The following is a 27,830-nucleotide window of genomic DNA, read 5'->3' as shown; positions in this document are numbered from 1 at the left end:
GCAGCTCCGGGACGCGTCCGACGTGCAGCGACAGCACGCTAGGTTCGGACGCCGTTTCTTCGGGGCGGCCGACAGGGTGAGCACGCAGTACCGCCGCGAGTCGTTGCGGACCACGCGGTCGTTGCGCACGCTCATGCACGGCTACCTCAGGGAATCGTCCGACGGGTCGGCGGCGCTCGCGGCCAACATCGGCGCCGGCCCGGCCCAGGTGTTGGACAGGCTGCGCGTCATGCAGGAACAGTGCGCGCGGATCGCGGAACGCGTGCGCAGGCGGTCCGGGTGTTCGGGGAACGCGGACGAGCCGGGCGACGGGTCGCGGGCCCCGTGCGACGGTGACACGGACCGCAAGGGCCGACAGATCGACTTGCTGTCGGATGCGCAACACCGGCTGACGGCGGGCCGGGAGTTCGTGCGGCGGACGCGCGCGCTCGTGGACAGGGCGGTCGCGGACGTGCACCGCGAGAACGTGACGTTGCGAGGGCTGCTGTGCGCGGCGTGCGCGGCGTGCGTTGGCCGCGAGGCGCAGCTGAACGGCGCGTGCACCGTGGTGGACGTCGCGGCCCGGCTGGAGAAGGCCTGCTTCGCGCTGTTCGCCCGGCTGGACAGCGCGATGGGGTCCGACGCCGCGTCGCGGCAGACGTCGCGCGGCCGCCCCGGCACCGGGCAGCGGGCCCGCGACGTCGTGACGTCGTGCTTGGGCGCGGTGCAAGCTCAACGTGCCGACACGGTGCGCCGGGCCCAGGACGTCGAGTACCGCGTGAACAACTTCCACAAGGCGGTCAACCGGTTGCTGTTGGCCGCGACGCCCACGGTTCGGGTCCCGCGGCCCGCCAACAACGTCCGCCACGGACGTGGGCCGACGGCGGTACGGTCACGGGCCGCTGCAACGGTACGCGGCAAGACGCCGGCGAAGAAGAACCCTACGCCGGAGTCCACGGCCTCCGCCGCCGTGACCGCGGACGCAGGGACGGTCACGATGCTTTGTCCGCCGTCGATCGGTATCATTGAATACGAATGAACGTCGTTTTTCCGCCCATTGGTGGTACGGTGTCGAGATAGTTTTTATATAGTTAACGCGAAATAATCGTAAGAAGCAATTTTTTTTTCCCCCCGATCGTCCGAATGATTTTTATGTAACCGCTAATCGGGCGAACGCATTCACTACGATTGTTTAACATCGATCCAATTGTAAATGATGAATGTAGTAATTAACTATTGTACTACAGTGCACCACTTACTGTCTTACTTTTCACACTATTCGTATGAAAATAGTAATAATTATAATAATAATAATGTGTTTGGTCGGAAAACAATTTGTTCGTTTTAAATTAATAATTATAATTAATCATTAAAATTTAACAATGTACAACGACAGTATTTTGGATCAATCGTCTATCGAGGAAATAATTATTATCTCGTACCAATGTAATTGGAAAATAATTATTTATCATTTTACTTGTTTCTTACATGATACTTACAGTTTGCGATGAACATTCCAATGTTAATTTTTTTCCAAAATACTCGATATTTCTCCCAAAAAAAGATAATATGTAAATAGAATAATTATTAATTAAATTAATCAATACTTAAATAGTTTGAAACTCCAAAGCGATGGTGTCATTATGCAACATTCCTGGTATTAGTCTTTTAATTGCGGCAAAATTTAAAAATAAAATTTGAAACATCGAAAACCTGTTTTAAACTACACTAAACAAAAAGTATATAAATATTAAATTTTAACTTTTTTTTTATAATTTATTAACAATTTTAAGTATTTTTTTTTACTCATATACTTTTTTTTGTGTGTCATGGTAAAATAAAAAATTAAAAACTATTCACACATACATGTACACTCGGTTAAGGCATTCTTATTGGAGGATTATATTTGTACCTAAATTAAATTACTTTTTAAGTAATTAATCTTAATATTAACACATTTTTAATTTTACATTTATATTTTTAATACATTATATGCCAATCCATCGAACAGAACAGTTATAAAATAAAAACGATAAATTACAAATATATTTTTAATTATTTACATACATAATACATGCATTTGATTATTATATTAATAATATTTAATGAATAGTATTGCAAGCTAGCACAAAATTATTTTGCCAAAATACTTTGAAATACTTTAATACTTAAAGATAATTGACCAATTAATATCAATCATGATGAAATAAATAAATATTATTTTAATGATTATTTAACCATTACTTTTATATTTTATATTTAATATATAATATAATAAAATAAATTGGTGGTTAAATAAAGAGTTACTAATGTCTTCTAATAATTATATAACTATACTATTTATTTGTTTCAAATACTTACTGTAGATTTATAAATAGGTATCCACTAAATATGTGTAGGCTTAACTTTGTATAAGGATCCGTAAAGTATGCTATTTTTAATACTATGACCTGAGGAAAATTATAAACGTTTGATTGCACGGTTAACTTTTGTCTTTATTATTCCACAATCGATTGAAAATTTTAATACACAATATAACTACGTTATTAAATGTATAATACAATTCAATTGATATCCTTTTGAACCTTACTTGCTAGTTACTTGCTGTGCACAGCATCAAGTTTAAAACAGATTGATGTAGCAAAATATGCAAAATAAGAATTTTAATAATATGACGAAACATTGTATCTTATTTTGTAAAAATTTTATTTTATTAATTTGAACGTCTGACGGCAATTTTTTAATGAGAATTTTAAAAAATATAAATAATTTAATCGTAAAGTATACTAATCAAATTACAACAAAGATATTCTGCACGGTCTAGTCTAGTGTCTAATAACTTGAGTCTTGCATGCATGTTTTTGGATTATCATAATATGAAGTTAAAATCACAATTATTTTATTTAAAAATACAATTTATTTTAAATTATTCTAAAACGCTAATTTATATAATAAATAATTATTTAATTATTTTCAATTATAATACGTAAGTCTCGGGCATAGGGTTATCTTATAAATAAAAAGATTTTAAATATATATGATTAACATTAATGTTATGTATTATAAACATTAAATGATTTCGCAAAAAAAATATACTTTTTTATGTAAAAATTTAACGGTGGTTATAAAACAGTCAAAATGACTTATTTTAAATTGATTAAACTTATTTTTCAAGTTATAACCTACAGAATTATTAATTACTATGCAAATTCTACAGCAAATATATTTTACACAATACTGTATTTACCTTTCTGGTGTTATTGCTTTTTATCTTAGGCAATACTGATTTATATCCTTTAAAATATAACCTATTTATAAAAATACAATAAATAGTTTTGATTACTAGGTAAATAATATCAATTATATAGCTCATAACCCTGCTAAGTCCTAGATATTGTTTTCTAAAATCAAGTCAAGCGTGTAATTAATAATACGGTACATTCTAAACACTATACAAATACTTCTCGTTGGATTATTTGTCAATTAAAATAATTTTTATTCGAGATTTTCAATAAGGAAATAATTACTTATATTTTGCTAACACATTATATTATGTAAAATATTAAGTATGTAAAATAATATTTTGTAGCCAACCAATCTCAACGGAGCCTAAGACGACATACTTTATTAAATAATCCATGTCGCCCTAGGTTGTAGAATGAACAGTAAAGGGGTCATGTGTACGCAAGCAATCGAGCAGTAATGTACTTTAATGGTATTTGAGAGCATACGGCGTACACCAAAATTAAGTACACCACTATTAAAGATATTTATATTTTTATTAATACTAATATTAATATAGTTCACTATGAAATAATTTCCAATTAAGTTTTAAATATATAAGACAGTAAGAAAATATTTCAAAATATAAATCAAGGGATATACATTATACATGTATAATGTATATGTTACAGTAAATTATGTTACACATAAAATTGACGATATTTTCTAATAAATAACAATAATTAACTAAAATACTATTTAACCGTATCATCGTGATTTATTTATTTTAGGGTTTGATTGTTGTTAATTTTTACTCACGTTGAAAAATGTAGTTATATTAATGATGTTGAATAATATTTTATATAAATATAATCGGTGAGTATTTAAGTAAATAAATCTTAATAAATAATATTATAATAAAAACCTTTAGATAAATTAATATCGTTAATCATATTGTTTAAAGTTATAGTAAATCCTTAGTAAATAACGTTGTACACCTTATGAATTATTCAATATTATCAGGGTTATATTATTATATATTATTCAGGACTTATAAAATTTTCTTATTTTTATGGTTTGACATAAAATGTAGCAGAATGTTATGGAAGTGTTTGTCACTGTATAACATTTAACACGTTCATTTATGAAATTTCAAAGTGCTTTGTTTTTGCTTTTCTACAAAAGAAATGATTATTTCCTGTATTTCTGATTATTTTTGCTTTTTTGCATACCTATCTGCTTAGTTATGAATGATGACGTAGACCAATGACCTAACTCAGATTTTTTTCAATTATTTATAAATATCGTTTAAATTTTATTTATCAGAAAATACCTCTCAAAATCCATAAACAATAAGGCAAAATGTTTTGAAAGTCAAAATTAGATTATTTTTATAATATAAAGATTTATTTATTTTTTTGATTTTTAATTAAAAGATTATGGATTACTTTATTTGTTTTATTATTTTTTTAATCTTTAACTATATATTTAGCACAGTTAAAAAATATATTCACTACTTTATCATGTTCATATAGAAAAAAAATTTAGAAATGTTTGCTAATTTTTTCCTATTTTAAGATTTTTTTTTTTTATTAAATATTTTTATTTAAATTTAAGTTTTTTAAATTATTATTTGAGTGCTTATTATAATATTTTTAAGTGCTTTTTTAAGAACTTATTTTAATGATCTTAAGTGCTTTATATTTTGAACCCTGATTATTATCTATTAACATTAAGTACTGTAAATGAATGTTAATATAAATTTAATGCCTTTTACTGTGATATATATATATGTATAATATAATGAAAAAAAAAATGAAAGATAAATGTGTTAACTTGTAATTAAGATTAGGGTCATTTTGATGGTAAATATTTAAAAAAATGAATTGAAGATTTTTATATTTTCTTTTTAAATGTGAACTACATTAGTTAAACCTTTAACATATTTAATTATAATATCGTCTTCACCATTATTTCTATAGCATTGAAGTTAGATTTTTAAAGGTATCATCTGTTTGTGTTTTTTCGGAGTATAATACTCGATAAAATCAAGTGATAATTGTAGTTTGGCTTATGATCGTACTATTGTGAATGCTTTTGAAGAGCAACGTAAAATACATTTGAGTAGACGTGGTTTTGATTTACCTTTTTCGTTAAACTAGTCCTGACAAGTACAAGTAAAATAAGAAATATTTGTGGCCATTATATTTTTAAATATGTTATTTGGTTAATCGTGATCTTGTGGTTGATTAGAGATTATGTTATTTGGTAAATTTAATACAATAATATTATTCTTACGTGTCAACTAGTTCTGATATAGTTTTGTTAATTTCCCATTGATGAAACTGACCTTTCAATTTTCTCTATATTATGTTCCAGTATAATCAATTTATTTTTTTTTTGAAGTTTTCATTTTTTTTAAATAAAATAGAGACTGTACTCAATAAATTATCAAATTTTTTATTAAACTGATTTAGTTTTTCATTTTGGCTATTTATGCTATTTATGATTTTACTTTGTTTTATTTTAATATAATTAATATATTTAATAATATCCGTGTATTCATTTTCATCTTTATAATATGTATATATATATATATATATATAATAAGATAAGTGAAACGCGCCACTTATGACTATGTTATAATTAAATACCGGATATTAATTACCGGATTTTAATTGCATTAAAAATATCTTAAAATTGTACTAAAAAGTTTCTAAAATTGCAATGAAATACATTAAAATTACATAGTAAAATCATATCAAATACATAATCATTAATTACTTACTTAAATTATATTATGGACATTAATATAATATTTACAAAATATATCATTTTTCTCAATTAAAATTTATAATTATATACATCTCTAAATTGTGTTCTTGAAAATTGTATCATCTGTTACTAAAAATATGTTTATATAATGAAAAAGTACGTTTAACGTCGACACTTGTTATCGATACATATTTAAAATAGTTTAAAAAATTGGGTGATGTATTTAAATAAACATTTTGATTTCCTGTCATAATCTCAGAGTAAGTTTTAATAGTTTTATACCCTTCATTTTTTTCTAAGACATATTTTAATTTATCTTTAACTATTTATCCATTGGGAACGAGAATATTTATAGAAATATTTATACTAAATATTTTTATTTAGTTAGTATTTGTTTAGTATTTATTTATTTATTTATTTATTTATTTATTTAGTATTTATACTAAATATGTTTAAACTATTAAGTAATTGACTATTTGATTCTTCTAAACTTGTGAGTTTTGTAGATAACTCAGATAACTATAATTTTAAAAATCCTGAACTACATTTAACTACTTGTAAGAATGTACGTCGTAGTTATATTTTTTATGTAAAATCACTTTGGAAATAATAATTTGTATATTTTATCACGTGAAGTATACAAAAATTGCAAAAATTGCAAAAAATTGCAAAAAATTGCATTATTAAATTAAATAGGAAGACTGTAATCAATCTGATTCGTATACATATTTGATCATATTTGATTTAGTGGGTATCAATAAAAAATTGCAATATCAATGAAATACGCTCTTTAGTTATAATTGTGGGATATTTTCAATTTTGATGTCATATTACGTCGTACATTTATTGTGTTACTATCGACGTCGTCAATTAAAATACCGTCAAAACTAAATTAGAACCACTATTAATTTGTGTAGTTATTATTTATTAATTTATATCTCTGTCACAAACTGTGAACTGATATATTTGGATTTTAGTAAATTAAATTTCTATAAAAAAAAAAAAATAATTTTGGACTGTGTGTTTTTCTCATTATGAAGTTTTGGTAATTTTTGTTGTCTCGAATATAAATTCCTAATTTTCGGGGCTCCGTAAAATTTTTTGAGAACATAAGAAGCGAACAAAAAAGTTTGAGAACCACTGCTGTAGCCTAAAGCCGGGTTCACACTACACCGTGACGTGTTTTTTACCAGACCGTGTGCTTTGAAAATATGTGATAACAATATATATATCATACAGTAATGCTATCAAATTTTGGTTACATATTTTTGCGGTTTTTTCTATTAGATATGAACTATTATCATAACTAATTTTTACTATAGCCATGATGTTTATTCTATTAATTTAATATTATATGTACATTTTATACATTTTGAAAATACATTATTTCATTGTATTTATAATTGGAATCTGGAATTAAAACCTATTAAAATTTACCATAAAAATCATATACAAATAAAGAATGTATGAAATACTTACTTTAACAAATGAAATATTGAAGTAGTTAAATAAAAAATAGTTTCAATAAATAATGATGTACTGATAAATATTAAATTATATAAGAGACAATATGTATTATATTATTATGTATAATGTTATCATAGAATATTAAATTATTACTATTATAATCGGTAATTACACGTTCAAAAGTTGGCTGAAATCAACTTCACGGTAACATATGGTTAGTGAGGTAACTTGTAATTTATTATACGGTATACCTTGATATAACAACATGGTTCAGCCAATCAGAGATTGAGAAACACGGCATAGTGTAGTGTGAACTCAGCTTAACAGTGAAAGTCGTAATGCGGCCACGTGTATGTAGTGTATATCAAAATCCTTATTTAGTATTTAGGTTTATTATTATAATTATAGGATATTTTCTATTTTAACATATTGATATTGGTAGTCATGTTGTATATTATAGTCATAACAGTGTATAATATTATAGATTATAAATATGGTTCTGGTATTTATAATAAAATTGGCTGAGATAGGTCTGTTTGGTAAATTCTACTACTTTGTTTTTTTTTTTACAAACTTCTGTGTGTCTCTTCCAATTGGTATAATTTTAGTTAAAATGCTTTCGATCACAAGTCACATGCGTTCATTTTTTAACACAACACAACAGTTATACAATAAAATAAAAGATATATAGAATCTATAATACAGCAAGCAAATAAATAAAAACTGTGTAGCATCTATATAGAGCAAAGATAGGAAATCAAGGATTGACAGTTAAACTCTAATATAGGCAATTGAAAACAAAAAAAAACGAACCATGAACGTTCGCTATTTTTAAGATATTAAAACATCAAAACGCGCAGCCAAAAACTAAATAATATCATCGTGTAATTAATATTCGATAGACGTGGATTAGGAATTTTGTCAATAATAGAATAAAATTCATCGTAAACCGTCGCGTGTCGCTGTCAAACCGGACCAAACGTCAAAACATTTATCATCTATGATGATAATCAGTTATAGGATCTAATAGATATATAAAACAATATAATAATCGTATTGTTGTGGAATTCTCCGTAATTTAATTATAAATGTAGCAACAGCTATTTCCCTACTACAAATGGGAAAGTGCAGAATGTTGATCTTATCTTATCGTGTTATATTTTTATCGACTACCGTGTATTGGTGGTATGTTAAAAAATTTAAAATGTTATGTTTTTTAATAAAAACCCCTTCTGCGTGCCGCTGGTGGGGTGTATCGCCCGAGATTTGCTTAAAGCCATGACAACTTCAACAAAATAAAACAGTAAGAATCTGTTCGGATGCAAAACCTATGGTGGGCTCAACGAATTATTATAAAGAGTTTATAGGTTACATTAAGGTTCCGTCTTTTAGGTCGGTTTACAAAAAAATGTTGATACTTTGGTCGGATTCAAACAGGAATACACGGTTCAATACAGAGTTATATTAAAACAAAAACGTACTCGAATGATCCTTTGACCTTTTTTATTTTTTTAAACACGGCCAACTCTAACTCTAAATCGTCGTTGGACTGTTTTAATCGCGAGCATCGTCGCGACACAGAAAACGATCGCCGGTTTGAGGACCACAAACGCGTGTATTTTAACAGCACACCGCGGCCCATAAAACCCTGGTATGCTGGTACGCCGGCGTTCTCAAGGTTGGCGGCGGCGGCGGCGGCGGCCGTGATGGGTTCGGCGTAGGAATGTCGCCGTGGCCGGCGACGAGAATGCGGGTTATGTCCGACAGCTGCAACGGAACGGTCGGCGGCCGACGTGGAGCGGCGCGCGGTGCGTGTCCATGCATTACGATCGCGTTACCAACATCCATCCGTTTTCGGGTGCGGTCAGCTAAACGCTGTTGCCGATTGGTCGCTTGTTGGCCGCCCGACGTTGCCGTCGTCAGCACCGCGGGAACAATACCGTTCGTGCGTCGCGCACGGTGGAACACGTCGTGCGATCTTTGTCACCCAAACATCCGTCCACTGCCGGTTCCCGCGACGCACCACTCGCGCCCGACGAACGCCCTACGATCGCTTCGTACGAACACACGACGCTCGGTAAGATTCGAACTCTTCATCTTTACCGTACAATCCGATAGTATTACGAGCTCCGAGCAGAGGCGGTTTGTAAGGGCATACTACCGGGGCGGAGCCCCGGTAAAAAAAAACATTTTTTTTTTTTTTTTATGTACATTTCTATGGAACAAATTGAAATTTAGTAGGCATACCGGTATGTTCATGAACATAATTTACGGAGGTACATAATTCACGTTTTAGCGTTTAAGTAGTTTTAATGTGATCGAGGGGGCCAGAACTATTTTTTTCATGGTAGGGGGGGGGAGTGGTTTAAATTGTACTGCCCCGGTAAGATGTAAACGTTCAAACCGCCTCTGGCTCCGAGATGGTATTTTGTTGCCGACGAATCCAGGTTATTGATCAGCGGTTCCCAAACAGTTTGTCTTTGTCTTTGCCACGTCTCGTGGTTCCGCGTTTGGCGGACGCGAGGTAAACATTTTTACATTATGCTAATCGATCGACAATATTTCGCTTATATTAAAATAATAAAAGACATTTTCGTGGGAGGCGCAATTATTATTATTATTTTTTTTTTTTGTTTCGAGGATGCGTGATCCAAAAACGTTCGGGAACCGCTGTTATAGGTTATACGTTTTTATTTTACTTGTGTGCAGTGCCGTATTGAGGTATGGTGGCGCCCCTGGTGAATGAATGTTTTTGTTTTAAAATTGTGTTAGATGATTTTTAATTTATTTTAGTACAATATTACAATGGTACTTTTCTTGCTTTTATAGAGGCAACAATGACATTATCAAATGCAATTGTTAGTAACTACATACTTTTCTATTGATAATATAGCCACACTGGTGAGACGAATTTGACCTATTGTTGATCTAAAATAATTTTTAATAATTTCCAGCTCGCTGAAGCTTCTTTCATAATTAGCTGTTGTGACAGGAATCGTTAAAAATATTCGTAGTACCACCTCTAAGTTCGGATATAAATCTTGTAGAGAATACTGATGAACATGCTTTAAAATATCTATTTTTGTAACCTTAAGTTGTTTTAATTTTTCAATGTTGTTAAGTTTAGTATATCGTATGTAATATTAAACAAAATTAAATAAATATAAATTTTTCAAATATTTTGGGAAAAATATTACATAAGTAGTGTTGAAATTTGCGCCCTTCTTAGAATTGTGCCCTTCGCCCATGACCTTATACCCAGCACTAAATACGGCCCAGCTTTTACGATTGATTATAACCAGGGCTAATGAATGTTTTATAGTATATTTTGTAATTAATATTTATAATTTAATGCTAATATTTCGTATTTAATTCTATCCCTGCTGACTAAAATATAAAACTTTGTTTTTTATTGTCAAACATAAATTTATTTTAAATTATTTTATTTTATTTTTCAATTATATTATATTAATACAAACAGCCAACTACTGATGTATTTCAATAAATAAATATTTTTTTGTATTTTTTTTTTCTATAGTTACATCATAATATTTAGTACTAGAACTAAAATATTAAAATATAAATATTAGGTAATAATGATAATTGAACTGATCATTAATTAAAATTAATTTTTTATGTTATTATTTTTCTTAATTTGTTAAATTTTCTAATCGAATCTTAGGTCTTCTAATTTTACTCATAAATATTGAATTTTGATGTTTATGTTTCATTCGTACGAGGAGTTGAAATTTCACAATAAATTTGATCGGTTGGTTTATACAATTCCTAGATTATCATTCAGTTATATATTTTCATAGTTCATTTTTTGATAAATAAATATGCTAATTTAAAATGATTAATCACCAAATAATGCGTTATGATATTTACATATGTATTAATTTAAATGATAAACCAATTAACGTATTGACTTAATAAATAGTAAACAACACTTTTATACCTCAGAATGAGGTCATCGGATAATATTTCTTCCTCCCACTTCTTCATAATTTCCACATAAGGCAACCTAATCTATTAACCTAACAGTTTCAAACGTTTGATACATTCATAAATTAAATTAAAATACTTAGAATAAAATAAATAGATGAATTAATTGTGATTTAAAGATCGATTAAATATTTTACTGTTTAATATTTAATTTTATATAAATTTAATCTACGGTAATAATAAGTTTTTTGGTATTAAATATTAATGAACATAAAATAGAGATCATACAGTAATAAAACCTCAGAGATTAAAGAAAATAAAAGTTTACTATGTTAAAATATGTTTGTTCATATTGATTATGAAGTTATTATTATTTGTTGGGACTTTTTTGTTGGATCATTTTTACCACTTCTACCGTATATTGTATCTGAATTTCGCCTTCCAAATGATTGGTATAAATATCTTTCTATGATATGTTTTGCTGCTTACATTTGACGACTACAATTACAAAAATGCAATATTATTAAATTTATTTAATTTATTTCTATAATTAGGATCCCATTTTACCTTATCATGTCTGGAAATTAAATTACTTTGACAATGTAAAAAATATTACTCAATTATTTACTCTATTATCGATATTAAGATATATAAAATCTATTTGGGGGATAAATGGACAGTATTTTGAGTATTTTGAAGGTAGATGAAACAAAATAAGTTATAAGAAAAATTTAACTCAATTTTTAATTTTTGCATATATTTGTAATTTTATTTTATTGCAGTACATATTTAATAAACTATAGTATTTTTAGGGACATACAGAATGTTGGTCAGTAAACTAATTAGTTAAATTTTTAATAACTAAACATAAATACTTTGTATATATAGTATTTATCATTATTTACTTAATACTGTGTTTTACTTAGATAATAATTCTGATACTTCACATTATTTGTTAATAATTAAATGGATATAATATTATTAACAATAGATATTTTTAATAAAAGCAAATTAAAAAAAAAAAAATATTAGATATAAAACATATATAATTGTATTTCATCTATTTAAATTAATAGTGAAATTAATAAAGATTTACTTTAAGCTGTTTAATAGCTGTTTGACATTTCCTAATTATATATTGAGATTTTCTGTAGAACAATTTATGATACCAAAATAATTAAGTATATTAATGTCTAATAATCATGAGTCATAATAATATAAAAATATAACTAATATTATTCCTTTCATAATCAATAATACAAAAAAATAATATAAAACAATTGTTAGACTAAAAAAGTATGTAATATAAATAATAACAATTATTAATTATTTGAAAGCAGTTTAACTAATAATGTATTAATTAAATTAGCTATCAAATGAAAATGAAATAAAAGTGTTTATTTCATGATTCTAAATTTTTTTACTAAGAAAACGTGCAATTTATGCATATAAACTATGCACGAATGCATTGTAAATTTCACCAATGAATAATTTATAATTTTATATAAAGATTTAGAAATAACATGTATATTTATATATATAATTTTTTTTTTTTTTTTTTTTAGTTTGGATCAAATATCAATTTTTATGTTCTCAAATTTGAAGTTAGCAAAGGCATATTCGATACCCATCTTCATATAGCATAATATTAAGAAGTACTTCAACTTTATTTGTCCGTCATAACTCAAATACTATTGCACTTAACGAGCACTGTGCAAATCCTTTTTTAATATATAATTTATCGTCAAGAATACTTTTTACAAAAATGTCACAAGTGTTTAAAGACGGTAAAGACACAATCATTTTTGTCACAAAGGAAGATCACCAGTCTCCTAGTAATGTTGTACTTTCGCCTCCTGAACCAACTCCACGTCTTATACTTCCTGATGGTTCTATCAATTGGAGTTTCCCTAGTTTAAGAAAAAAAATAACAGGCCCATGTGGAGTTGAATTTAGAGAATCATTGGCTTGTTTCCATTATGGTAAAAAAGAATCCAAAGGTATGAAATGTAGAGACAAATTCATAATTATGAGTCATTGTATGCATAAATATCCAGAGTTGTATAAAAATGATACGATGAATAATTTGGAAGTCTAAATTAAAGAAAAATTTTTTTATAAAATGTATTGAATTGTTCCAAATATTTTTTTTGTATTATATAAATATTTTAAAATTATATTTTAATTACACTTGTATATGTACTTAAGAGTATTGGAGCAAATAAAATTTCAACACAAAGTTTTTCGAGATAGACATGATTTTGAGTTTTCTTTTTTTTTTCATTTTTTTTTTTCTTATTTGAAAGAGGGAAATTTTTTACAAGTCGCATTGGAAATCGATTTTTGGAATTCAAATGTCAAAAACTGTAAATAAGCGTGTAAGAAATTAAAATTTTTTTATAGTTAAATTTATTTTTTAACTTTATATAAAATTGAATCAAAAAATCGAGTCCAAAGCAATCTATAAAAATTTTTTATTTTTTCACTTAAAAAAATTAATGATTGATCGATGACAAAACTGAGTCGTTCGAAATATCGAATGAAGAAGTAGTAACTATTGGTTTTTAATATTAAGTAAGTAAGCTTATTGCAACATCAACAAATGTAAAAGTTTCATATAATATGTATACATAAATGATGAAGAGAACATTTTAACTATACAAATTTGTAATTTCTGCATATTTTTTGTTAAGACAGTATTTTTACTATCAGTTGGTGAAAGACCTAAAATAGCTTAAATTTTATACACACACAATACACATTTTACAGCATACGTAAATAACAATAAAAAACAGAATATATTATTATTATATATCATAGATATATAAATTATTGTATTAGTGATTTCAGTTAGGGAAGACCCATGAGTCCTGCCGAATATCTTGTATTATTAACGATGACGACACAATGTGAATGATGTACGATATTAGTTGGCTCTCGACATGAAATAATTATTTATATTAATTACATATAGTTTAACTAATTCTTTTCAGCTTCTCAGCCATTTAAATTCATTTTTTCAAACTCGAATAAATCAACAACATAAGTGCAATATATTCAAAGATGATAATAAAATAAACTTTCTTTCAAATAACCACTACTTTACTATAATGGTGTCGGGTAAAAAATATCATAACAAACTAAAAAAAAAAAAATTTGTATACATTATGAATCAGTCATTCCCTATAGGTTAAAATATCTTTGGGAGACTATTTGATCCTTTTGGAAATATTTTGGTCTACTTATCAAGTTAATATTTATTTTGCAAAAAGTATCAATATTTCTCCAAAACGATCAAATTTTCCCCATCGCGATTCATCACGTCAAAATGTTCCGGAAAACGGATCTAATAGCGTTTCATCCAAAAATTCGCAAAAAATTCACCGAAATTAGAGATTCAATTTGCAAATCGTAAAAATCAATGCACATGTGATGGTTTCAATTAAATCGGTCAACTTGGTGAGGCTATATGATGTTAGCCCCCTCCACCCAATTGAAAAATGTTTATCGCCAAGTGGTGGATGATTTACAAATTCTATAAATACATTTGCAATTCATTTGCAAAATAACGGTATAGGTTTCGAGTTAATCTGTCAACTCGGTGAGGTTTACTTCATAAACGTGTCAGATAGTCTTTTCCATTTTATGTAACTTACAAAAGATATAGCAATCGGTGGAAGGTATACTTTAATAACGAAAAATAATAATAAAATATACAATATAAAATAAATAATAGAAAAATATTATTATTCAATTTAATTTGGTTATTTTATACAGACAATGACGGATTTAATGGAAAAAAAATTGATATTTGCCGCTTAGACTCTTACCCGAAAAGCCCCCTAGTCCTGAGTCCTCACTTATTTTTATTCAATCAAAAATTTCAAATATAATTGGTCATTTTTGTTTCTGAAGTTTTAGATTGTAACACATCAAGTAATAATTGTAAGATATTAGTAATAATAATATTATGTAGTATTATAAACAGAGTTTAAATCAAAATAATATAACGTTATTCAATTTAAGCGTTTAAACGTTATACAAATTTACATGTTTATAAAATTTTCCGTTTACCGTTATTGACAATTAAAACATTATGAACAATATAGCGTTTTACGTTTAGCGTTTTGCGTTATTTAAATTAGTGTACAATTTGAAACGTTTTCAAATTTAGTATTTAGCGATCAATACTATGTAAAAAAACATTACATATTTTAAATATTCTCTTAAAAATTATCTTTGTAATTCTCATTAATCATAACATATAAATGAAGCAATCATATTTGTTGTACAACAACAATAAAATCCACATACCACGTAAAATATGTGTGCATTGTTAGTGTATAACTTATGTATGGTAAATTACTAGGGCTTGGATTTCAATGCATTTGCATCTTTTTATTGGGATGTCATACGCGATGCTTTCCAAGCTACAATTTTTTTTGTATTTTTAGCGGATTTTATACTTTTTAGAGCATTTTTGACGTTTTTAATGCATTTTTTTTATATTTTAAGACCTTTTTACCTATTTCTCGTATTATGACTAACTTCAGTTGATGTTGAGAGGTGGTCATTTTCAGTAAATAAAAACTTATTGGTAGACAACCGTTGATCATTCAAATTCCAAAACTTAAAAGAAATACTAATCGTACAGTGCAATTCAAATATGTAATTTAATTTTTAATTCAATTTTTGATTTTAATTTTTTTTATATTTTTTGTACTGTAATATAAATAAAATTTCATTTTTTAATAATAATTTGAATTAATTTAATAAATTATGCATTTTTTGATATTTTTAGGGCATTTAAATCCGAGCCCTATATATTACTAATGTTTTATCTGTGTTCACCAAAATTATTTTTGATGAGGCCATACGGGTCCCGCGCCGACAATATCCGTCGTCATTTCAGAAAGCATATTTATAAATAGAGCCTGGATTTATATGCATTTAAAAAGTGTCAAATATAATGCAAATATGCAATTATATGCATTATATTGCACTTTATAAAATGTGCTTTTTTTTACAAAAACCACACGTGTATACCAAATAAAATTCTAAATATTTTATCAAAAATAAAAAAAAAAATGATAATATCCACTGCTTTATATTTTAAATCATTTAAATCAATCCAAAACTTTTAGGAAACTTAAAAACGAGAATTAAAATAAAAAAAAATTAAAAACAAATATTTTAAATCATTTGAAATTACCTACTCTCAAAAAACTAATAGAAAACTTTAAAAAAATACTAATCTTTTAAAATAATATTTTTGAAACTTAATACCTATCATGTCTATTCGTGCTCTATTCAAGACGATTACAAAATTGACTGTAAATTAAAATAGTTAATTTATTAAAAACCCATTAAATATGTAGCATGTTATATGCAATTATGAACAAATATGCAATAACCCTCGAAATATTTAGTATAAAACTTGGTGTTTAAATTCGGCGTGATATGAATCGTGGACATTTTAAACCTCCATGGATACACTTAGTTCAAACATGCAAACACATATAAATCCGGGATCTATTTAAAAATTATAATTGGTAATGATTATTTATATTTTATTAGTTGATAAATTTATTGCTGTTCTAAACATTCAACATATATTTATTTTATTTAGATTACCTAGTAGCCAATTTTACAAAAATAACTATGTTCCAAATCTATTTTACTGACAGTTATGAATATTTGTCCATGACAACTTCTTTATGTTTCAACCGTTAACCGTTTTTTGTTACGTTATTCGATATTGATATTAATATTACGTTATTCGTTTTCCGTTTCCGTATCGTTGTCCGTTATCCGTTTTCAATCGGCTTTGTCGAACAGAACGCGTTATTTACGTCGCGATTAGTACCGTCGCGTTCTTAACGCTATCGAGGACATCACACAGAAACCAAAAAGCGTCGCAATAGGCTAGTCGCTGACATGCAATTTTCGATTGCGCAACAGTTTAATCGCATGGGTGACTTCCACAGTGATAAATTGACAATCAGCTCACATGCAACTAATCAATTTGACCAACTAATAAGTTTGTGTTTTGTCACAAATCGTTCGATTGCGCGATTACGTCCTACATATCATAATGTGACACAATAGTACAGTTACATTTGTGAGTGCGGTATGATGAAACTGTTGCGCAACCATCGCACAACTGAAAATTGTATGTCAGCGACTAGCTTTATAGAGATTTGTTCTCAGTAGTCACTATAGTAGTATTGTCCGTGTACGTTTGCGAGGCGTGGTTTATATTGAAAATATGTCCGCTAGTTCAGACGAAGGAGAACTTTTACTTTTATACGCATTAACCGAAAGTCAACAAAAGAGGAAGCGAATTTTTCATTGTTAACATTTATTTATACTCGTATTTATGTAGGTATTCACCATTATCTGAACGCCAAAAATAACGCACTACCGCGCCCGATTTTGTGATTTTGTACAACGTCGCGTAAATCACGCCGACAACATATATTTGACATCCAATACGACTTGGAGTTAAACACAACCAGTGCTCGAAGTGTGGGGGGATACGGAGGGATGGCATCCCTCTACTTTTTTGTATTTACAGTTTTCATTTCTCTATTTGTTTTGTCTAGAATAACGCATTTCTCCTAAGACTTGTATTTTAAAATGATATACTTATCATTTTTATATTTATATATAAGACGTTTTTTTTATTTTTTTTTCAGTAAAAATAATTGTTTTTAACATTCAGGCCCGGGCGCCCGGCTTATCGTGTTGTTTAGTATAAGCCGTTTCGCAACTCGTATTATACCCGTATTTAGAGCCACGGACTAAGATAATATACTTTATGTGAACTATAAAAAAAAAACAAACATATTATAGGTACACAAGGTGCGAAGAATGTTATGATGATATCAGGAAATCTGAATTATAAGGCATCCCTCCACTTATCTTGGGCCATTTCGACCACTGAACACAACACGACGGTAATTCACGCGCGTTAATAACGCGTTCTGTTTGACAGAGCCTTTATGGTTTACCGATATGTTATCCGTTGTCGATTTCAATCGTTTTTTGAATAGTTTAACGGGTTATACTCGTAACGTTACAAAAACGTTTTGGTGAACTGGTCATAAATTACTTATATGACTATTTCACCATATACTCGTACTATGAAAATATACACACCGGCATCATCGTTATAGGAGCACACAACACAATAAAAAAAAAAATTATTCACATTTTTTTCAAATGTTAAATTATCGTTGCTACGGCTATATGAAATGATTTTGTGAAAATCCGATTTAAAAAAAAATTATCATTCTAAGAGATATTAAGAAATGTAGAATAGCCGCGTGACGTCTCTGATCTCATCCTAAGCGTGACTCATCGTGATTGCCTGTCTTATACGTGTAAAAATTCCTCGCTTCACACAACGATTTACCAACCCAAACATTTTATTTTTGAAATTTTATTTGCCCATAACTGTTTGGTTTTACGTGTTTAAGACGATGCAAGTATCGGAATTTTAATATGACGTTTAGTTTTTCAATTAGTAAAAATCTTAAAAAAGACATTTTTGTTAAACGGCGCGTCATGGCGAACGGAGATCGAACAACGGGTCTGCCGACCGCCGCTATCTAATTCTACGGATTTTACACACTACACTCGCATTTATACATAGAAATATAACCAGTGGCGTATCCAGAGGGGGTTAGGAGGTTTTAACCCCCTCCCCCAGAAAATGTTTAATGTATGTTTATTGTCTATTGATTATAATAAAAACACACAAAATTCAAAAAAAATCTAATGTTACATTTTATAACCTCCCCAAAAAAAAAAAATTCTGGATACGCCATTGAATACAACTATATTTATAGTTAAATATTATTACATTATTTTTTTAGAATTTGGTTGAACGTATGTACTACGTCGTGTTAAGTGTGTAATATACGTAGAATTTTAAATTGGACAGTGGTGGTCGACGGATCCGTAGTTCAATGACGCTATGACGCGCCGTTTAACAGAAATGTCTCTTTTAAGATTTTTAATATTTGAAAAACTAAACGTCATATTGAAATGTTGATACTTGCATCGTCTTAAACACGCAAAACCACACATTTATACGCAAATTAAATTTCAAAAATGAAATGTTTAGTTTGGCAATTCGTTGTGTGAAGGGAGGAACCTTTACACGTAATAAAATAGGCAATTATGAAAAGTAGGGCCCAATGACGTCTCGCGTCTTTTTTCAATTGCTCATTAGTAATGAGTCATTCCTTATTGAATAATGTGAGTAGAAACGTAAGACCTATACTATTATTCTTAAATTTGAACTCTCTTTCAAATAAAAAAAAAATATATATTTTCTGAGTTGTGTGCTTCTCTAACTACTGTTATTTATATTGTTTCGTGGGTATTATTATCGCCGTACTGAATCGCAGCGTTGATGTGCGTAATAACACGTCAATTTTTATTACAGCCAATTTAATTCTGTTTTATCATAAACATTCTGGTAATCAATTAAGAACACCCGTCGAGCATAGAAGTAGATTGATTAAAATCGTTAAGTAAAAATATATTAAACTGTAAAAACATTTATCTAATTTGGACTATTTAAAGAATTTAATATTGAAGCGTAAGTTACTATATACTACATTAATAAAGTCAACCATTTATATGTTTAAAACTCCGCGCGTTTTGAACTAATGTATTTTAAATGCATTTCTTTTTTCCTTTTTTTTTTTATAATTTACGGACGATCCGGACCTCACGATCTTAACGCGTTTTATTTACGTCCATTCATAATTTATATCTTCAACCTTAAAAAAAAAAATTCTTGGGTCCTTTATATTGTATGCCGCCTGGGATTTATTTTCTAAATCCGCCACTGTATTCATATATTGTATATTATAGATTTTATAACTATAAATCCAAGACAACATTTAAACAAAATACTAAAGACGTACTGTGTAAATAAAAATAATAATCACATCGATAGACTATATAAATGAACTATTCATGTTGTAGTGAGTCGGTCTGATTAAAGACCGACTCAAAAAGATTTAACGACAAAGTGACCTTTGTTCCCGATCCACGTCTGATAAAGTAAGTCTGAGGTCAAAATAAATAGACACTCTTAAAAGTATAAATGTTGTTTATTAAAACTGAGACAGAACGTACTGATAACCCAATAGTTAAGTCAATAGCTAAGATTATCTCTATCGGTCTATACTTCAGTACGGTTAAATCATATCTGTTTAATAATGTGACTTTGGTCTCTATTTATACATTGAAAGGCGTAGCCCTGAAATGTACGTGTTATCGAAAACAAGGAAATTACGTATATTCAAAAGTCGTCTTTCCTTTTGTTCAAGATCATGTTGTAGTTCAAAATCAAAGTAATAAAATTTAGACACACTTAGTACTATAAAATTAATACAAAATAAAATACATTCAAATATTAGAATAGTGGTTAACTCAAAGGTAAAATATTAAGGAAAATAAGTACAAAGAAATAGTCGTAGTGACACTCGGATTACTATGTTGATGTTTGTTATAACTCCAAAACTCTAAAAGTCATACCTAGTGTATTAAAATACATGTTTGATCGTTGTATAGTGCATTTAAGTTTCTGCTCTAGTTATTACTAAAAAGTCATTAAATATAGTAGCAACTCGTGGTAAATATTCTGAGGAGACTTAAATTATTTAACATAAACTCTTAATAACAACGAACAAGAAAAAACCCTTTTATTGGAAAATAAATTATATTTAATACTTTATTTAATATTTATTTAATATTTTTCACTTAATTAAATGGTAAACTTTACATAAAGTAATTCAATTTAGCAAATTTTTATCTGCGAATTCGTAGATGACGGTGTACAGCCAGTGCCGGCCCTATGAAGGGGGGGAGGGCAATCGGTGCAACTGCGCCGGGCCCCGCAAATTATGTAATACGAATATCACTTTACTCTATAAATAAATATAATAATATTGTCCTAGTAGTACGCCCAGACGTCACTTACTACAAGACACTCGACGAGTTAATGACGAATACTGCTCAATTTACCAATATTATTTTGATCGACATAGGGACAACGCTTCGTTAATAATCGGGTATTTATTATTATTCACGCGTTCGGACGGGCAGCGCTCAGTAGCGGCCTCGATGAAAACGGCATACCTCTGCACGCATTAGCATTTTTTAAAAATGTTTCTAGTTAATTTCCTAATATTGAAATGGCAATTTGAATAATGCTCACCATACCAGTTACATTAGCTGGTGCAGCAGGGCCGTATTTAGGTATTTGACACCAGGGGGTGACAATAAAAAACGCTTCATTATATCAAATACAAATTTCTGCTGGTCGAAAAAGATCTTTCTGAAGAATAATTCGTTACTGGTATACACAAAAACATTCTAAGTGAAATGTCAACATAAGGATAGATTGTTTGTAAATCTTTGGATCTATTGACAGTACTCGACCGTTACCGACAAGTATTTATACACCGAGTATATGTGTGTGTTTGTGTGTGTGTGTCGTTATGCCGTGATTGGCGATATATAATTTTTTTTTGATTTACACTATTTATTTGTAAAGAAATTTCACTTCAAAAATATTAGATCATTAAATATTGAAAATATAAAAAATTATCCGCTCTCTCATATTCAACCGCCCGGGGCCACAGCACCCTGTAGCTCCCTCCTAAATACGGCCCTGTGGTGCAGAGCGTTCATTCTCTAAATTGAAGCTTATAAAAAATTATTTAAGAAGCAATCTATCACACAGTGGCGTGCGCAGGAATTTGGTATGGGAAGGGGCGGATGTCATAAATAAAAATATCTTATTTTCAATCTTTATTCTTTGTTATTATAAAAAAAAAATTCAATCTAGGCGGAAATTCATCCATCTGGCTTTTACACTAAATTCATCAATTTGTTTTGTAGATAATGGAATGTCTTGATGTATGTTCATTAACGTCAATCCATTTAACCGTGACTGCCCCGTCATATTTCTTATATACGTTTTTAAACGTTTAAAACTAAAAAAAAAAAAAGCCCACAGGGGGGATATATCCCTCATCGTCCCCTCTGCGCACGCTACTGCTATCATAGCATAAATTATCTGACCTGGCTCTTATCAGCATCGAACACAGTATTGCCGATTCTGTGAGCTACTATGTGACAATTTATATGTTTGCCTCAAAAAAATCACGAAAAAAAAAATTTAAGTAATGTTATAAAATATCATCAGTTATGTCACGATAATATTGTATTTTGTTTATTTTTTATTTTACTGATTACATTATATTTATAATCTATGTTCAATAAGATAAAAATATTAATAAGTTATTATTTGTACATTGTACCGACTCATTTTGTCTTGTAAAATATTGAAATACAAATGTAGGTTTCTAACAATACCTAAAAGTTTATAAAAATTATTTAAAAATAAAAGTATGTCCCTTAGAAAAAAAAATATAGAGATTACATATAAATAATTAATAAACTAATATGTATGGGCATAGGCGGTACTACGGGAGGGGCTAGGTAGGCGGCTACCTCCTCTGCGAGTTCTTACTCTCCTTATACATTTCAAATATTGGTTGGTAACCACTCATATTACATGCTTATTTAGAGTCTGCATGGTTGTAAGTAATAATATTATTATCCACAACCGTGGGAGCCATTCATATAAATATGCTGATAAAATTTTTTGCGTCAACATTTTCAATATTATAATTTATTTTTATCATTAACAAATCATGAACCAATATTATTAATTTATTATTATCTGTATCAGAAATATTTTGTATGATTTTTTGCTTTGATTTAAAGTGTGTATTTTATTTAGTATTCTTGAGTTTTTTGGATAATATTAATTATAATAAAAGTTATGAACACAAACCAAAGTAAAAAAATAAAAACTTTATACGACTTTTTCGTACAAGAACCATCATAGGCGGCTCTACGAGGTGTGCCGGGTGTGCCCAGGCACACCCTAATGTGAATAATACAAAAAAAAAAAAAAAATTAAATAATTACAATTGAGAATATATGTGCATACACATTAATTCAATTTTAGTTTTTTGTAAGTAATATTGCAAGTGTTCAGAATAAGTCTGAAATAATAATTACGTGTATATTTTACCAATCGTTATTTTACATCATAAACGAAGCCTTTATTTTTAGAATTTAAATTATAACACGGTCTACACGTACGTGTATATAGCCTCGCCTTTATATTTTGAAAAAATAACCAAAAAATGACAGGGCACACTCAAATGTATCACTTTGGGTCCGCCTATGAGAACTATCGCAGGTAAATTGTTGTAAGTTATTATTTATATAAGATATATAAGATAAAATAATATAAATGTAGGTATTTGTAAGTATATTATTCATTTTACAAAATAATCTTGTTTGAAATAAGTTAAAATAGTTATCAATAAAATACTTTTTTTATAGTATAAAAGACCCCCCTGCTAAGAGGGTCTAGTACCGCCTATGTGTATGAGGCCCCGAAAACCATCTGGCGGGCGGCACTGTGCACAGCGACTAACGACGGCGTGAAAATTATTGTCATTGTGAATCCAGTTTCAATAGCGTCTACAATACGCGGATTATTCTTCTCAGTCCCTTCCGTCCAACAAGTCAAACAATGAAGTCACGTCCACACTAGCGTGGGAAGACGATAAAACAAGATTCGTGTGTAATAAATGGGGCGAACTTGTGACATTTCGTCGAACAACTCGGCGATCCGTCAGCTATCGGTATTTCGACGTAACAATGAACGATGTTACGCGAACTTGTTACGATCGGTATGGACAAGTCTTTGAACATTTTCACGAACACACAAAATTAAACTGTAAAATCCGAGCTATACAATATTGAGTTTAAAAACTGAAAATTAAAAATGCATATTTTGCATATTTCATTAATTTTAGAGAAAAAGTGCATATTTCATCGATTTTCATTGATTTTGGCATATTTGTATGCATATTTAATGTTATTTAAAAAAATTATTTTCATTCTTAACCGATTTATTTTAAATAATATTAGATAACACAACGCCAATAAAGCGGAAAACGTGCATCGTATAAAACTCAATATTATTTTCCGTGGTTATTAATTGTTATTTTTTAATGTCTACTATGAATTTAACGAAAATATTTATGCTTCAATGCAATAATTTAACAGGCTCCTATAATTTCCGAACCCTAACACATTACGCCTATATTGATACATCGTTCGCCGCAATAGGTTTTTTTTATATTTTATTAGTGAGTTATATTCCGTTACACTACATAGTCCTGCTTCCGTTCAACGTCATCCATGCAGTAATACAGTATATACACGTTACATGTGCACATAATAGTTAAATATAATATTGGTAGAAACAATAATTCATCGACAGATTAAAATTAAATATCGTTATTTTTATTATTTTCTGAAAACAGGATATTTTAGTGTCCCGAAAATTTTCCTGGGGACAACGGGACAGTCCCGTTCAAAACGGGACGTATGTTCACCTTACATATACCTAATGTAAAATATTATTTTACGGATATACGCTTCTAAAATAACTCGAAAACAAAAAAACTAAGGCTTCGCGCACATTGAATGCGTTTTCGTACGAATTTGATTCGTGTGAACTTGTACGTACACGAACGAACGATCCCGGCCTACCAAATACTATGCGAGTGCGCAGACTGGGTGCGAGGTGTTCGTACGTATAAGCTAGGTTCACATGGACGCGCGTACACGCGCGTTAGCACGCCACAGAACGCGCGTATAACCGTTCAGATGGCTGCGTGTCACGCGCGTTGTACGGGAATGTTCTAGTAAAAAACTATACTACTTAGTATAGTTCAAATTTTCACGAAGAATGAATGTGATAGATGATGTGTGCTTATTGCCCGTCCATCGAAGGATGCAGACAAATGACGGAAAGGAAATATTGGGTTCATCCTATTTTGAAAACAAGGCTTTCTTTAAGTCTCAGATTATTATTACATTATATTTAGTGCTACATTATATCCTAAACTAATAGAACACCATGACAAATTTTTCAATTACTTTGAAATTTCCGTTAAATCATTTAACGACCTATTGGAGATAATTAAAGACTCTTTAGGAGCTGATGACAATGTCCCAGATGGCAGGCCTTTTTTTTTTATTTCATTAATTAATATATCTATTTCGATTTCCGTATTTAAAATAACACTTGTTTTCAAAAACTATAGATGAAAATTCGATCGTTCGCATCGAAACGCGCGTGTCAACTGAACGGTCCGATAATGATATATGGAATTTCAATACGCGGAGTCACGCGCGTGTTCGCGCGAAAATAGAAACTTGCGTCGTTATCGCGATCGACGCGCGTATACGCCCGTAAACGCGCGCCATGTGAACGATGTACAGGAACACTAATTATCTAAATACGCGCGTCTGTCTAACGCGCGTATACGCGCGTCCATGTGAACCTAGCCATACGTACATGTAGCTCCGACGTACGAAAACAATCCGAACTTTTTGGTACGAAACGAATTCGTATCCAATGTGCGCGCGGCCTAATAATAATTGAATAGTTCATTGGGAAAAATTGTTATCGACCATGAAATTGATTGAAATATTTAGTTGTTGAAGATTACAGTGTACCCTGTGTTTAATGTATTTTGTTAACTGTAGTGAATAACTTTGAATAAAATAGTAGGGAGTGTGAACATTCAGCCCATGATTCTTAAATCTGCATCATGCAATTTATAACGCGCTGCAAATGTATATCTTGTGGTGTTACTGTGACTATAAAATATATTTTAATAGAAGTTATAAACATGTAGTTACAAAGGATTAATTAAATTTTTTCGAACGTATCGAGAGAAAACAATTGTCAAACGATACAAAAAAATTTATTTTAGGATTAATATCCATATTTTTTTAGTGCGTATACCTACAAATATATTTACCAATACACCACTAGTTAAAGGTATTATATACTCGTATATAATATAATATTTAAAATATGTAATGTTATTTTATATAGTATTAATTGCTAAATACTACATTTGAAAACGTTTCAAATTTTACACTAATTTAAATAATGCAAAACGCTAAATTGTTCATAACGTTTTAATTGTCAATAACGGTAGGTAAACGGAAATTTTTTTAAACGTTTAAATTATTTATAGCGTTAAACGCTCAATTGCTTATAACGTATAAATGTCCCATAACGGTAAACAATATATATTATTTTGATTAAAACTCTGGTCCATACTTAGTGAAATATCAAGTAAAACACAAGCAAAACTTTCAAAACACAGATAGGTGTTAAAAAAGAACTACACAAAAATTAATTCTAAGTGGATCCGGCATTTGAATAAAAAAAAAAAAATAAAAAAACCACAAATATTAAGGATTCACTTGATTTAAATATTACCAAAAATTTTACTTATAAATTTTGAGCCTGAATCAAAGAAAAAATTTGAGTCCCCCTCCCCCTAGAAATAAGTCTAAATACGCACCTGCTGACCCGACGGTTTACCGACAGCTAAGCGCTAAACGCTCGATGACGACCGATAGTCAGCATATTTATAGTATCGTATGTAATAGGGATGGGCAAAATCGTTTTTTGTGGAAGTCAAAAAAAAAATTAGATCAATAAATGTTTGAATTCATTCATGTTTACTTTTTGTTTATAAAATCTTAGTATTTTATCAATATTTTTATTTTTTAATGACATTAAATTTTTTAAGTTAAAAGCAGTACCACGAAAACAATATTATTGCGCACCATTACCACTCTCCTCCTATTGATGTGTCCATTGCAATCTATCTATTTTCGACGCAACGTGTGTTCATTAATTATAATTTTAATAAAATGTAACCGAAGAAAAATCGTAATTTTTAATATTATAAATTGATAATTCTTATTATTTTAAAAATCCTTAAACGTTTTTTTTCGTGCCTAGTTAAGGATTTTTAATGTATATTCGATCAAATGTTAGTGCATTATTGCATGCTTATTTGTGCGTTTTTTAGTGCACGAGCTTACGAGGCCTGGTTATTATTTATAATCAGTTTTTTAAGTTTTTAAGTTTAGTTAACTGCCTACAGCCTTTGCAGAATAGTCATTATTTATAACATTTAGAATGTTTAATTACAACAATTAAGTATTACCTATTCAACGCATGTACGTCTGTGCGTACGACATGTACGTCTATACAACAAACCGAACAACTATGAAGTTATTCAGAAAAGTTATTTAACTTATAAGGTAATTTATTGGTTAGTTATTCGCGAACATACACACATATTTTTTAGTTATTCGGCGAACGGTTTGTCGTTTTGTTACATAAATGTGGACGCGGATTTTGGACCCAGCCACACTGCGGTTTTTTCACCGTTCGGTCCAGACGGTTTTACCGTCGTTATTTTCACGTTTTCATCAAAACAAATCTACAT

General features: G+C 30.1%; 1 protein-coding gene and 1 pseudogene across 1 annotated transcript in view; both read left to right on the top strand.

Annotated features, from left to right (window-relative positions):
• The window catches only part of LOC112694054, a 12,111-nt gene extending 10,798 nt beyond the window's left edge, over positions 1-1,313 (top strand). The window contains exon 2 of the mRNA XM_025569400.1: positions 5-1,313. Coding sequence (XP_025425185.1) covers positions 5-1,018 — 1,014 coding nt within the window. The 3' untranslated portion in view covers positions 1,019-1,313. The remainder of the gene's footprint in view (positions 1-4) is intronic.
• An 11,840-nt stretch (positions 1,314-13,153) lies between these two features.
• Positions 13,154-13,486, top strand: LOC112694038 (annotated as a pseudogene).
• Positions 13,487-27,830: the final 14,344 nt, after the last annotated feature.

The sequence above is a fragment of the Sipha flava genome, unplaced genomic scaffold (genome assembly GCF_003268045.1).
Source record: "Sipha flava isolate LNK unplaced genomic scaffold, YSA_version1 0_pilon_pilon, whole genome shotgun sequence".
Classification (NCBI taxonomy): Eukaryota; Metazoa; Arthropoda; class Insecta; order Hemiptera; family Aphididae; genus Sipha; species Sipha flava.
This window is presented reverse-complemented; position numbering and strand designations above follow the sequence as displayed.